At 41.8% G+C, this 15,339-nt stretch overlaps 1 protein-coding gene across 1 annotated transcript in view; it reads right to left on the reverse strand.

The window, feature by feature from the left end:
• LOC106584012 (phosphatidylinositol 3-kinase regulatory subunit gamma) overlaps positions 1 to 15,339 on the reverse strand; it is a 324,331-nt gene that overhangs the window by 185,692 nt on the left and 123,300 nt on the right. Inside the window, exon 5 of the mRNA XM_014168762.3 lies at positions 14,319 to 14,450. Within this exon, the coding sequence (XP_014024237.2) occupies positions 14,319 to 14,450 (132 nt within the window). The remainder of the gene's footprint in view (positions 1 to 14,318; positions 14,451 to 15,339) is intronic.

Genomic DNA, 15,339 nt, shown 5'->3' on the forward strand with positions numbered 1-15,339 from the left:
TGCATATAATTATTGGCTTTGGATAGAAAACACCCTAAAGTTTCTAAAACTGTTTGAATGGTGTCTGTGAGTATAACAGAACTCCTATGGCAGGCAAAAACCTGAGAAGGTTTCATGCAGGAAGTGACCTGTCTGACAAGGTGTTGTTGTTCTTGCTTCTGTGTATTGAAGAGTCAGGATCTTAGCTGTAACGTGACATTTCCTAGGGCTCCAATAGGCTCTCAGAGCCCGGGAAAAACCTGAACGATGTGTGTCGGGTGGCTAAATAGCTAGCCCTGTGATGCCGGGCTATCTACTCAGAATATTGCAAAATGTGCTTCATCCGAAAAGCTATTTTAAAATCGGACATATCGAGTGCATAGAGGAGTAATGTATCTATAATTCTTAAAATAATTGTTATGCTTTTTTGTGAACGTTTATCGTGAGTAATTTAGTAAATTGTTAGTAAATTCCCCAGAAGTTTGCGGGGGTATGCTTTTTCTGAACGTCACATGCTAATGTAAAAAGCTGGTTTTTGATATAAATATGAACTTGATTGAACAAAAAATGCATGTTTTGTATAACATAATGTCCTAGGTGTGTCATCTGATGAAGATCATCAAAGGTTAGTGCTGCATTTAGCTGTCTTCTGGGTTTTTGTGACATTATATGCTAGCTTGAAAAATGGGTGTCTGATTATTTCTGGCTGTGTACTCTGCTGACATAATCTAATGTTTTGCTTTCGTTGTAAAGCCTTTTTGAAATCGGACAGTGTGGTTAGATTAACGAGAGTCTTGTCTTTAAATAGCTGTAAAATAGTCATATGTTTGAGAAATTGAAGTAATAGCATTTCAAAGGTTTTGAAAATCGAGCCACAGGATTCAACTGGCTGTTACGTAGGTGGGACGAATTCGTCCCGCCGGTCCCATAGAGGTTAATTTACGAACATACCCGTAGAATATAAAGTATATATTTGGTTGTTTAGTACATAGCCTCACATGTGAATCCTTAAAGAGATGGGTGGGGCTAAAGCTTAAGAGGGTGTGAACGATGCTGAATGGGTGTAGACAAAGAGGGGCTCTCCAATAGTAGTACCAAAATATTGAAAGGCCATTTTCTCAAAAGTGAGTTTACAAGTTTATCAACTTTCAAAGCAAAATTACTTTCCCATTGTTCCTCAACTTTAGTGTATGAGATAAAAAAATTTAGCTCTGAGTCTCTACTTTAATCCAATGTCGAGACAGCCTACAGGGACGAGGTGAGGGCTCTGGGAGTGTGGTGCCTGGAAAACAACCTCTCACTCAACATCAACAAAACAAAGGAGATGATCGTGGATTTCAGGAAACAGCAGAGGGTGCACCCCCCCATCTACATTGTCAGGACCGCAGTGGGGAAGGTGGAAAGCTTCAAGTTCCTTGGCGTACACATCACTAACAAACTGAAATGGACCACCCACACAGAGGCGCAACAGAGTCTCTTCAACCTCAGGAAGCTAAAGAAATTTGGCTTGGCACCTAAAACCCTCAAAAACCTTTACAGATGCACAATTGAAAGCATCCTGTCGGGCTGTATCACCGCCTGGTATGGCAACTGCACCGCCCGCAACCACAAGGCTGTCCAGAGGGTGGTGCGGTCTGCCCAACGCATCACCGGGGGCAAACTACCCTTCCTCCAGGACACCTACAGCACCCGATGTCACAGGAAGGCCAAAAAGATCATCAAGGACATCAACCACCCGAGCCACTGCCAGTTCACCCCGTTATCATCCAAAAGGCGAGGTCAGTACAGGTACATCAAAGCTAGGACCGAGAGACTGAAAAACAGCTTCCATCTCAAGGCCATCAGACTGTTAAACCGACATCACTAACACATTAGAGGCTGCTGCCTATAGGCATAGACTAGAAATCACTAGCCACTTTAAGGAATAGAACACTAGTCACTTTAATAATGTTTACATATCTGGCATTACTCATCTCATATGTACAGTTGAAGTCGGAAGTTTACATACACCTTAGTCAAAAACATTTAAACTCAGTTTTTCTCAATTCCTGACATTTAAACCTGGTAAAAATTCCCTGTTTTAGGTCAGTTAGGATCACCACTTTATTTTAAGAATGTGAAATGTCAGAATAATAGTAGAGAGAATGATTTATTTCAGCTTTTATTTCTTTCATCACATTCCCAGTGGGTCAGAAGTTTACATACGCTCAATTAGTATTTGGTAGCATTACCTTTAAATTGTGTAACTTGGGTCAAACGTTTCAGGTAGCCTTCCACAAGCTTCCCAGATTAAGTTGGGTGAATGTTGGCCCATTCCTCCTGACAGAGCTGGTGTAACTGAGTCAGGTTTGTAGGCCTCCTTGCTCGCACATGCTTTTTCAGTTCTGCCCACAAATTGTCTATATGGCCACTCCAATACCTTGACTTTGTTGTCCTTAAGCCATTTTGCCACAACTTTGGAAGTAGGCTTGGGGTCATTGTCCATTTGGAAGACCCATTTGCAACCAAGCTTTAACTTCCTGACTGATGTCTTGAGATGTTGCTTCAATATATCCTCATGATGCCATCTATTTTGTGAAGTGCACCAGTCCCTCCTGCAGCAAAACACCCCCACAACATGATGCTGCTACCCCCGTGCTTCACAGTTGGGATGGTGTTCTTCGGCTTGCAAGCCTCCCCCTTTTTCCTCCAAACAAAATGATGGTCATTATGGCCAAACAGTTCTATTTTTGTTTCATCAGATCAGAGGACATTCTCCAAAAAGTACAATCTTTGTCCCCACGTGCACTTGCAAACCGTAGTCTGGCTTTTTCATGGAGGTTTTGGAGCAGTAGCTTCTTCCTTGCTAAGCGGCCTTTCAGGTTATGTCTATATAGGACTCGTTTTACTCTGGATATAGGTACTTTTGTACCTGTTTCCTACAGCATCTTTAAAGGGTCCTTTGTTAATGTTCTGGGATTGATTTGCACTTTTCGCACCAAAGTACGTTCATCTCTAGGAGACAGAACACGTCTCCTTCCTGAGCAGTATGATGGCTGCCTGGTCCCATGGTGTTTATACTTTAGTACTATTGTTTGCTCCCAAGGTTGAACCAGACTTGTGGAGGTCTACAAATTGTTTTTCTGAGGTCTTGGCTGATTTCTTTTGATTTTCCCATGATGTCAAGCAAAGAGGCACTGAGTTTGAAAGTAGGCCTTGAAATACATCCACAGGTACACCTCCAATTGACTCAAATGATGTCAATTAGCCTATCAGAAGCTTCTAAAGCAATGACATCATTTTCTGGAATGTTCCAAGCTGTTTAAAGGCATAGTCAATTTAGTGTATGTAAACTTCTGACCCACTGGAATTGTGATAGAGTGAACTATAAGTGAAATAATCTGTCTGTAAACAATTGTTGGAAAGCTTCCTTGTGTCATGCACGAAGTAGATGTCCTAACCAACTTGCCAAAACTATAGCTTGTTAACAAGAAATTTGTGTAGTGGTTGAAAAACGTGTTTTAATGACTCCAACCTAAGTGTATGTAAACTTATATATATATATATATATATATATACACAGTGGCTTGCGAAAGTATTTACCCCCTTTGGCATTTTTTCTATTTTGTTCTCTTACAACCTGGAATTAAAATAGATTTTGGGGGGGTTGTATCATTTGATTTACACAACATGCCTACCACTTTGAATATGTTAAATATTTTTTATTGTGAAACAAACAAGGAATAAGACAAAAAAACTGAAAACTTGAGCGTGCATAACTATTCACCCCCCTAAAGTCAATACTTTGTAGAGCCACCTTTTGCAGCAATTACTGTTGCAAGTATCTTGGGGTCTGTCTCTATAAGCTTGGCACACCTAGCCACTGGGATTTTTGCCCATTCTTCAAGGAAAAACTGCTCCGGCTCCTTCAAGTTGGATGTGTTCCACTGGTGTACAGCAATCTTTAAGTCATACCACAGATTCTCAATCGGTTGAGGTCTGGGCTTTGACTAGGCCATTCCAAGACATTTACATGTTTCCCCTTAACCCACTCAAGTGTTGCTTTAGCAGCATGCTTTGGGTCATTGTCCTGCTGGAAGATTAACCTTCGTCGCAGTCTCAAATCTCTGGAAGACTGAAACAGGTTTCCCTCAAGATTTTCCCTGTATTTAGCGCCATCCATCATTCCTTCAATTCTGACCAGTTTCCCAGTCCCTGCCGATGAAAAACATCCCCACAGCATGATGCTGCCACCACCATGCTTCACTGTAGGAATGGTGTTCTCAGGGTGATGAGAGGTGTTGGTTTGCGCCAGACATGCTCCGTGGGATGTTCAAAGTTGTGGATATTTTTTTATAACCCAACCATGATCTGTACTTCTCAACAACTTTGTCCCTGACCTGTTTGGAGAGCTCCATGGTCTTCATGCTGCCGCTTGCTTGGTGGTGCCCCTTGCTTAGTGGTGTTGCAGACTCTGGGGCCTTTCAGAACAGGTGAATATATTCTGAGATCATGTGACACTTAGATTGCACACAGGTGGACTTTATTTAACTAATTATGTGACTTCTGAAGGTAATTGGTTGCACCAGATCTTATTTAGAGGCTTCGTAGCAAAGGGGGTGAATACATACAGCATGCATGCACAACTTTTCCATTTTCCATTTTTTGAAACAAGTTATTTTTTTCATTTCACTTCACCAATTTGGACTATTTTGTGTTTGTCCATTACATGAAATCCAAATAAAAATCTATTTAAATTACAGGTTGTAATGCAACAAAATAGGAAAAACACCAAGGGGGATGAATACTTTTTCAAGGCACTGTTTATACATATATATTATAGGCTACAGTAAGTTTCTAAATAACATGTCCAGTGGCACACTGACTCACCAATTGATGATGAAGCCATAGGCTACTTGTTGTGGCAATAGCCTATCTCAAGAACTATAATCCATAGATGGCAGTTCCCATTCAAGTTAGGACTGGCCGGCATTGCTAGTGCACCCAACAGTCAAATTGACAGGGTAAGAGGTTTCAAACCGTTCTATGGATTATATGTCTATAGCCACAAAGCAACAAGCTGTATATTTGGCGCAGATGCTGCTTAAACTGCAGCCTTCTTGAGAGCGGGATCCTGAGTCCTCCTGTGGTTGGCGGTTGCAACAAAAAAATACTAAATATATACTTCATATATAATATACACTGTATATATAATATATAGTGTATATATTTCCTTTTTTGTTTTATTACGGGCCTGGTCCCAGGGTCTTCAGCCCTGGTAAACCCCTGCATTAATCCGGCCCTGTGTGCTGATGATTATAATGTTTCTAATACTAACATATACATTCCACTATGCCCAGCAAAGATAATTACATTGTGCTTACTGAATTAAATTAAAGCGATCTAGCCATTCAGACCAGACTTACTGATTGAACCTCTGTATTAACTACATAATAGGTACTAAAATCTAATGCAGCTAGCTATCTTCATTCACACATAATCTACATGGAGGTAGCAGAATGTGATCCATATTGACCTATTAGAGTAGTGCATTTGGACCTCGCAGGGTTTTCAGTGTTAAAACCCATGTTTGTGATTGATCCCAATAACTCAAAGTGCTCTGGACTTAACCCACAACCAGCAGTATGACCTCAGTAAATCTCTCTATCCTGACTGACATTGTGAATTTTAGCTGAGAGTGTTTGAGTTGAGCCTTAGTGGTGTGTGTGTGTGTGTGTGTGTGTGTGTGTGTGTGTGTGTGTGTGTGTGTGTGTGTGTGTGTGTGTGTGTGTGTGTGTGTGTGTGTGCGTGCGTGCGTGCGCGTATTTTAGCTGCAGACAGAGCAGAATGCAGCACCATAAGTGTTCAGTATAGAGCACCTCATGTCTAGTGATAAGGACTACTCTCCTGTTAGCTGCTCTTGTTGCCTGGCTGAGGCTGGCCTTTCTCTTAATGAGTTCCACCCACGCCTGGGGCCATTAGTGCTGGTTAAGGCTGGCCAAGGGTGCTTATATGAGATAAGTGTCTTAGGGTCAGGGGTCAAAAGTTAGCAGGGCCATGCACATACCTTTCAGGGGGCAGGTGTTAAAAATTTAAAAAGGGTACCCAGACTTGGAAACAGGCGCACGTGAGCTCTGTACAGGGCAGACCAAAGGACAGAGTAGGAGTGGGGGGTGGCAAACTAGACAACTTCAAGATAACTTTGGGGAAGTGGCTTCAGAACAACAACATCAACAAAAACTGTATACAAAAAATATATAATTATACCACCACCCAAAAGGGCACTTGAAGAGTGGGAGGGCAAAGTGGCAGGTGCTTGGGCACAGGTGACGGAGGAGGTGATGGCAGGGCAACGGTCATGTGTGTGGAGATGGAGGGTGTGTGTTTGTGTGTGCGTGTGTGGGAGTGTGTCGGGGGGCTGTGTGTCGGTCAGAGCTGTTAGATTATATATGGTTGGCCAATCCGCCTGATCTGGTAGAGGTCAGCTGTGTTGACCTTCTCTCGTCTCGCCTCGTCAGACCACAGACGCAGCCGATGACCACTACCCACCCAGACCCCCTGCTCTCCCTCCCCCAAAATCCATCCACATCCCTTCTGGAGCACATCCCGTTATCGCCCTTCCCTGTCCCCTCGGTCCTCATTAATACAATCTGACCCTGGCTCAATAGAGGACAAGGCTGGGAACTTGGCCTGTCCATCTGACCCTGAGAACCTACTGGACACTGGGAATGGGCACAGAGGAAGGGGGGAGGACCTTTGGGTGCCACTGATTGGTCGAGTGGCTTTCCATCTGTCCCTAAGGACACTGGGCAGACGCGGGAGGATCGGAGGATGGAAGGAAAGCAGGACGGACGGAAAGGAGGAAAGAGGGTAGACGTGGGTGCCATAGGGCTGCAGACCGGTCTAATGGCTTCCCATATGGATCTGACCTACTGGGCACAAGGACACTGGTAGCCCAGGGAGGAGGGAGAAATGGAGGGTTAGAGCTGGGTGCTAGGCAGACCTGGGTTCAAATACTATTTAGTGTATTTCAATTATTTTCAAAAACATTTGTAAATAAGTATTTAGGTTTTTTTGGGGGGGAAAGACAAGTAGTTGAGTATTGGAATGTATTTGGAAATACACAAATGCAATGACTCAAATACACTCCCATGCATTGAACCTACGTATTTGAAAATAGTATTTAAAATAAGTATTTGAAAATACCTTCAAATAGTAGGCTATTTATAGGAAATTATTTTAAAATACTCAAATTCACAGAAAATAAGTATTTAAATAACAAATATTCAAATACACATGTATTTGAACCCAGGTCTGGTGCTAGGACAGCTGACCGGTCCAATGGCTTTCCTGGAAGTCTGTATAGACATCAGTTACCTAACTATAGCTACCCCCCTTTGTTCAGTCCAGTTGGGTATGGTATGATGGGAAAGCTGGCCCTTTGCCCTGGGTTCTTAGAGAGGTCAACCTGAATCTAGATTATGCCAATAGAATGACTGACCAATTCTCTTGTCTGAGACAGACAGACACAAAGGGATGAGACTGAGACACTTGGCCGGAGTCTGCTGACGTTATGGTTACACAGTCAGTCGCATGGTCGGTCAGACTGACCGTGACCCTCCCCGCAGGCTGGTCAGTTGGTCTACCTCGCAGAGAGAAGGGTTTATATAAATGGGTTTAGGAGGCTTTGCAGGTGTGACAGAATCCACAATAGGGGGATTTGGGTTGGTATTGAAGGGGATTAGGTGTAATGCAGATCAAGAAAATTAAGGGGAAAAAATCAGAGAAAGGAGCTGAGGGAGGAAGGAAAGGGAGGACAGGTAAAGTGGGTTGGGGAATTGGTGACGATCGTCATAGAGAGAGAGAGCCCGGGAAAGACAGGCTGAGTTCTCTGCAGCATGACAGACAGAGAGACAAGCATGTACAGTGGGGGAAAAAAGTATTTGATCCCTTGCTGATTTTGTACATTTGCCCATTTACAAAGAAAACATCAGTCTATAATTTTAATAGTATGTTTATTTGAACAGTGAGAGACAGAATAACAACAAAAAAATCCAGAAAAACATGTAAAAAATGTTATAAAATGATTTGCATTTTAATGAGGGAAATAAGTATTTGATCCCTCTGCAAAACATGACTTAGTACTTGGTGGCAAAACCCTTGTTGGCAATCACAGAGGTCAGACGTTTCTTGTAGTTGGCCACCAGGTTTGCACACATCTCAGGAGGGATTTTGTCCCACTCCTCTTTGCAGATCTTCTCCAAGTCACTAAGGTTTCGAGGCTGACGTTTGGCAACTCGAACCTTCAGCTCCCTCCACAGATTTTCTATGGGATTAAGGTCTGGAGACTGGCTAGGCCACTCCAGGACCTTAATGTGCTTCTTCTTGAGCCACTCCTTTGTTGCCTTGGCCGTGTGTTTTGGGTCATTGTCATGCTGGAATACCCATCCACGACCCATTTTCAATGCCCTGGCTGAGGGAAGGAGGTTTTCACCCAAGATTTGACGGTACATGGCCCCGTCCATTGTCCCTTTGATGCGGTGAAGTTGTCCTGTCCCCTTAGCAGAAAAACACCCCCAAAGCATAATGTTTCCACCTCCATGTTTGACGGTGGAGATGGTGTTCTTGGGGTCACAGGCAGCATTCCTCCTCCTCCAAACACGGCGAGTTGAGTTGATGTCAAAGAGCTCCATTTTGGTCTCATCTGACCACAACACTTTCACCAGTTGTCCTCTGAGTCATTCAGATGTTCATTGGCAGACAGGCCTGTATATGTATTCTTGAGCAGGGGGACCTTGCGGGCGCTGCAGGATTTCAGTCTTTCACGGCGTAGTGTGTTACCAATTGTTTTCTTGGTGACTGTGGTCCCAGCTGCCTTCAGATCATTAACAAGATCCTCCCGTGTAGTTCTGGGCTGATTCCTCACCGTTCTCATGATCATTGCAACTCCAGGAGGTGAGATCTTGCATGGAGCGCCAGGCCGAGGGATATTGACAGTTCTTTTGTGTTCCATTTGCGAATAATCGCACCAAATGTTGTCACCTTCTCACCAAGCTGCTTGGCAATGGTCTTGTAGCCCATTCCAGCCTTGTGTAGGTCTACAATCTTGTCCCTGACATCCTTGGAGAGCTCTTTGGTCTTGGCCATGGTGGAGAGTTTGGAATCTGATTGATTGATTGCTTCTGTGGACAGGTGTCTTTTTTACAGGTAACAAGCTGTGGTTAGGAGCACTCCCTTTAAGAGTGTGCTCTAATCTCAGCTCGTTACCTGTATAAAAGACACCTGGGAGACAGAAATCTTTCTGATTGAGAGGGGGTCAAATACTTATTTCCCTCATTAAAATGCAAATCAATTTATAACATTTTTGACATGCGTTTTTCTGGATATTTTTGTTGTTATTCTGTCTCTCACTGTTCAAATAAACCTACCATTAAAATTATAGACTGATCCTTTCTTTGTCAGTGGGCAAACGTACAAAATCAGCAGGGGATCAAATACTTTTTCCCCCCACTGTAGATTAGCTAATGATTACTATACACAGCCTAGGTTAACAAAGCCGACTGTACAGACAAATTAATAAACCCACAGCTTGTTAAATGTGTTGATCACAAGCCTGCATCTCAGGGACCTTAGAAAGTTAACCAGAACCAGAAAGCCAAAGGTTCGGACAACTAAATGGACCAAGTGTCATTTATACACTGAGTATACAAACCAGTAACCTGTTATGGATAGGGGGCAGTATTTTCACGGCCGGATAAAAAACGTACCCGATTTAATCTGATTATTACTCCTGCCCAGAAACTAGAATATGCATATAATTATTAGCTTTGGATAGAAAACACTCCAACGTTTCTAAAACTGTTTGAATGGTGTCTGTGAGTATAACAGAACTCATTTGGCAGACCAAAACCTGAGAAGATTCCAAACAGGAAGCGCCCTCTCTGACCATTTCTTGGCCTTCTTGATCATCTCTAACCAAAACAGGGGATCTCTGCTGTAACGTGACACTTCCTACGGCTCCCATGGGCTCTCAGAAGGCGGCAAAAAGCTGAATGGTGGCTTTGCAGGCCCTGGCTGAAAAACATTAGCGCATTTTGATAGTGGTCGATCAGAGAACAGAGACTGGAGGCGCGTGCACGAGGTGACCCCATGTTTTTATTCTTTCGTCTTTGAACGTAAACAACGACTCCCGGTCGGAATATTATCGCTTTTTTAGGAGAAAAATAGCATAAAAATTGATTTTAAACAACGGTTGACATGCTTCGAAGTACGGTAATGGAATATTTAGAATTTTTTTGTCACGAAACGCGTCGGGCGCGTAACCCTTCGTCACCCTTGGATAGTGTCTTGAACGCACGAACAAAACACCGCTATTTGGATATAACTATGGATTATTTTGAACCAAACCAACATTTGTTATTGAAGTAGCAGTCCTGGGAGTGCATTCTGACGAAGAACAGCAAAGGTAATCAAACTTTTCTAATAGTAAATCGGAGTTTGGTGAGGGTCAAACTTGGTGGGTGTCAAAATAGCTAGCCGTGATGGCTGGGCTATCTACTCAGAATATTGCAAAATGTGCTTTCACCGAAAAGCTATTTTAAAATCGGACATAGCGAGTGCATAAAGGAGTTCTGTATCTATAATTCTTAAAATAATTGTTATGTTTTTTGTGAACGTTTATCGTGAGTAATTTAGTAAATTCACCGGAAGTGTTCGGTGGGAATGCTAGTTCTGAACGTCACATGCTAATGTAAAAAGCTGGTTTTTGATATAAATATGAACTTGATTGAACAAAACATGCATGTATTGTATAACTTAATGTCCTAGGCGTGTCATCTGATGAAGATCATCAAAGGTTAGTGCTGCATTTAGCTGTGGTTTTGTTTTTTGTGACATTATATGCTAGCTTGAAAAATGGGTGTCTGATTATTTCTGGCTGGGTACTCTGCTGACATAATCTAATGTTTTGCTTTTGCTGTAAAGCCTTTTTGAAATCGGACAGTGTGGTTAGATAAAGGAGAGTCTTGTCTTTAAAATGGTGTAAAATAGTCATATGTTTGAAAAATGGACTTTTCGGATTTTTGAGGAATTTGTAATTCGCGCCACGCGTATCATTGGATATTGGAGCAGGTGTTCCGCTAGCGGAACGTCTAGATGTATTAAGAACACCTGACCCACACACCTGACCCACACACAAGCCTGTCAGTGCGCTGTATCATATCATCACTAATGACACTGTGCGAATCTTCTACCAGTTTAAAGGTGTTGTAGGCTAAATGTCCATGCCAAGTTTCGGTTCCAACATATCATTGCTGTAGCCTACAGAAAATGGCATTTTGGTTGTTAAAACGTTTGTTGTGACTTTACATTCATGAATCTGATGACTGTTATTTATCTAATCAACTAACTATGTTTAATTGTTACCCGATTCAATTAGTAATGTAACAATTAACTCATTAGGAATTTGGGGCACCACGAGAGCGGCTGTTTAAAGAGTTACCATCTCCTGAATTAAACTCTAAAGGTCTTTACCTATCACATCCATAAAACAGTCAACTTATTAATCATAACCTCATATCTTATCATCATTCTGAACAATCGTAACCTCCCGCATCTGCAAAAACCTCAAGCTTACTTATAATTCAGTACTACATCAAATTGATTTAATTATTTATTTACTAACTAAATGGTAACACAGGATAAACATACACACTTAACCCGTTTGGAGTAAGAAATCATGAATATAATTACGTGTAAATATCTTGTTTCTTATAAGCGTCCGGACTCCTTGAAAGTAGCAGCTCTAGCCATTAGCTCGGTGCGGATGTTGCCTGTAATCCATGGCTTCTGGTTGGGAAATGTACGTATGGTCACTGTTGGGACGATGTTGTCGATGTACTTATTGATGAAGCCGGTGATTGAGGTGGTACACTCCTAAATGCCATTGGATGAATCCCAGAACATATTCCAGTCTGTGCTAGCAAAACAATCATGTAGTGTAGCATCTGCATCATCTGACCACTTCCGTATTGAGCGAGTCACTGGTACTTCCTGCTTAAATGTTTTGCCTGTAAGCAGGAATCAGGACAGAATTATGGTCAGATTTGCCAAATGGAGGGCGAGGGAGAGCATTGTACGCGTCTCTGTGTGTAGAGTAAAGGTGGTCTAGAGTTTTTTTCCCCCTCTGGTTGCACATGTGATATGCTGGTAGAAATTAGGTAAAACTGATTTTTGCCTGCATTAAAGTCACCGGCCACTAGGAGCGCCGCTTCTGCATTTTCTTGTTTGCTTATGGCCTTATACAGCTCGTTGAGTGCGGTCTTAGTGCCAGCATCGGTTTGTGGTGGTAAATAGACGGCTACTAATAATATAGATGAGAACTGTCTTGGTAGATAGTGTGGTCTACAGCTTATCATGAGGTATTCTACCTCAGGAGAGCAATACCTCGAGACTTCTTTAATATTAGACATCGCGCACCAGCAGTTATTGACAAATAGACACCCTCCTCCCCCTTTTTCTCTGCCTTTTCTTTACGCTGATGACGGGGATTTAGGCCTTGTCTCTACAAAGCAGTATATCCTTCACGGTAGCAGCTACATTATATACAAAATGAGTTACAAACAATGCGAAAAAACAAATAAAATAGCAGTTGGTTAGGAGCCCGTAAAATGGCAGCCCTCCCCTCCGGCGCCATATCCCTATTTATCAGCGTTAGCTCTCATGTTAATAATTTGACCGCACGCCTTGCGAGTTGATACCATTCTCTTTTATGTTTTACTTTGTAAAAAGAAGCTGTTACTGGACTTTTATTTACTGTAACTCTATTACTGATATAATTTACTGTAAGGGAAATGAAAACATGCGGGAAACAAATGATGCCAGTCAGCCTGCACAGCTGGCCCATTGAAACGACACCTAAATTGTACCAAAACTAATAAACACACAATATAACAGTATAGACAATATTAAATTGACAATAATCTGATGAGTGACAATATTAGGCCTATCAGTTGTCAAATTGTACATGAAGAGATGGGCGCATCTGTAATTTACATGTAAAGATGCAGGGAATGGATCATCACTTTATCAAATCTTCCTTCAGAGTCACATGGAGGTAAAACATTTTATATATAGTATCAGACAGAGCAGAGCATATTCTGCAGTTTCTATTACACTTACCTTTGTCAAATAACTCTCATAATTCAAGAGGTGCAGCTCTATTTCCAAATGTCACTTTTTCCAAGAATATCTGTGCTGTCCGTGCGGCAGCATTGCTCTGGCTACTAAGCAAAAACTAGTAACATAGTAAACTTAAAATTAAAATATACTATTTATTTATGCCATTCATCCTTTACAATTGTACATGATGTTGTTTAGGAATACAGCAGATAATTTCACCTGCGCACCTGGCTGGTTATATAATTTATTATCTTTTTCGTTCAAATTTGTCAAAATAAGCTGTAACTGGACTTTATTAATTACTATAACTCTATTACTAATTGAATCTACAAATAAAGTTGATCAAATAGATTACACAAATGTTTTTATTGTAAGAGAAATTAAAATAGGCTACAGGCCTACATTTTTTCTAGGACTTTGTAGAACTACACAAAACATATCCTTTACTATTGCATATTTTCTTTTTATGTGTATATTTCCACTAATATTTCTTCATACAATTAATCCTTTATAATAGTTTATGCACTATTTATCAAGAATTGGTGCTTATGTTTGCTGCACTTTGCGGGTTGATATGCATCTGATGCATATGTTATGCTAAAGGGACGCCAGGCAATGTTCTCTAGCGGGTACTTATAGGCAGAAAGATCTGGCGGTTCTAGTGTTAAAGGGATACTTTGGGATTTTGGCAATGAGGGCATTTATCTACTTCCCCAGAGTCAGATGAACTTGTGGATACCATTGTTATGTCTCTAGCATAACACAACTAACATAACTAGCGTTAGCATAATGACTGGAAGTATATGGGTATATGCTAACATCTTCTAGCATTCTTGCAGATACCCATAGTCTGCCAGTCATTGCGCTAATGCTAGTTAGCATTGGCTCACAAAACTAACTCTAACTTCCTTCATACTGGACACAGAGACATAAAAATAGTATCCACGACTTCATCTAACTCTGGGGAAGTAGATGAAGGACCTCATTCCGAAGTATCCCTTTAATCCTGGGTTAAAATTGTTCAGAACTTAACCTTATTTCAAGTGACAGCAGAACTCTGTGATGGGCTAGCCGCAATAAGTCTGTGCAAACTGTATCTATTCCATATGGCCAAGCTGATTATGGACTGTGATGTTTGATGTTAGTTAATCATTACCATTGTGAGTGTACTGTTACTGTACCTTGGGCAGTGTAGACCAGTTCACTGTAGACCACAGCTGGGATGATGGGGGAGGGCAGGTCCTGGAGGAAACCCCTCAGAGTATCAGACAACACTGCCTCTTCATACTGGTCCACATCCACTGAGACTGGGTCTGAGAGGGAGGGAGGGAGAATAGGAGGGAGGAAGAGAGTACGAGAGGGAGGAAGAGAGTACGAGAGGGAGGACGAGAGTACGAGAAAGAGACTTGTGTTAAGAATCACAAATTCTTCAATCCTATGTAATTTACAAGAGAACACAAAAAAATGAAATGTGACTGGCAGCTCATTTTTCAGCTGTACTAGTGGAGACAGAAGTGTTGGTACAGCAGCAGCCTGACACTGGATGGTATTCTGAGCTGTAATGAAATGAGTCAAAGGAGTGTCAGGGTCATTTAGCTCTGGGGAAACAGGCACATATCAGTTAGAAACAGATAAAGAACTTTCCAGATGTACTACATACAGGGAAAGAATGCCCTAAACCAGCGGGATGTGGACAAAACAGTCACAGAGATAATATGTGTGTGTGTCTGACCTGGGTGATCAGGTTCATTGCATTAGGGGAAGACAAGCATTGATTTCTCTAAAACGAATTGTCAAATAAACTTTCCAATCATGACGGCCCACTAAACCAGAGGTATATTTATATCACTGTGACCTCTTTCTGACCCCCTTCCAACACAATATGATAATTAGAGAACAGTTCTGTAGCTTGTGTGGGCGTGTTGTGGAGTCACTGATCCTGCCCCTCCATGTGGAAAAGTCATACAGAGGGCAAGACATTATATAAATTTTCACTGTGTTCAGTGACATAGAGGATAGAAGAACGATATTAATGTATGTTTCATGGCACATGCTAGTGACAGTCAACCTGTGCTGGGGTTAACTGTTTTTCTATACTGGGGTTGACTGTGTTTGACTGACAGTAGTAACTCTCTGTGAGGATGAGGACAGGATGAGGACAGTCCTCTCATGGCTGAAAGTAATGGCTCTACTGTAAGGATG

Source organism: Salmo salar, chromosome 23 (genome assembly GCF_965601325.2).
Source record: "Salmo salar chromosome 23, fSalSal1, whole genome shotgun sequence".
NCBI classification, from domain to species: Eukaryota; Metazoa; Chordata; class Actinopteri; order Salmoniformes; family Salmonidae; genus Salmo; species Salmo salar.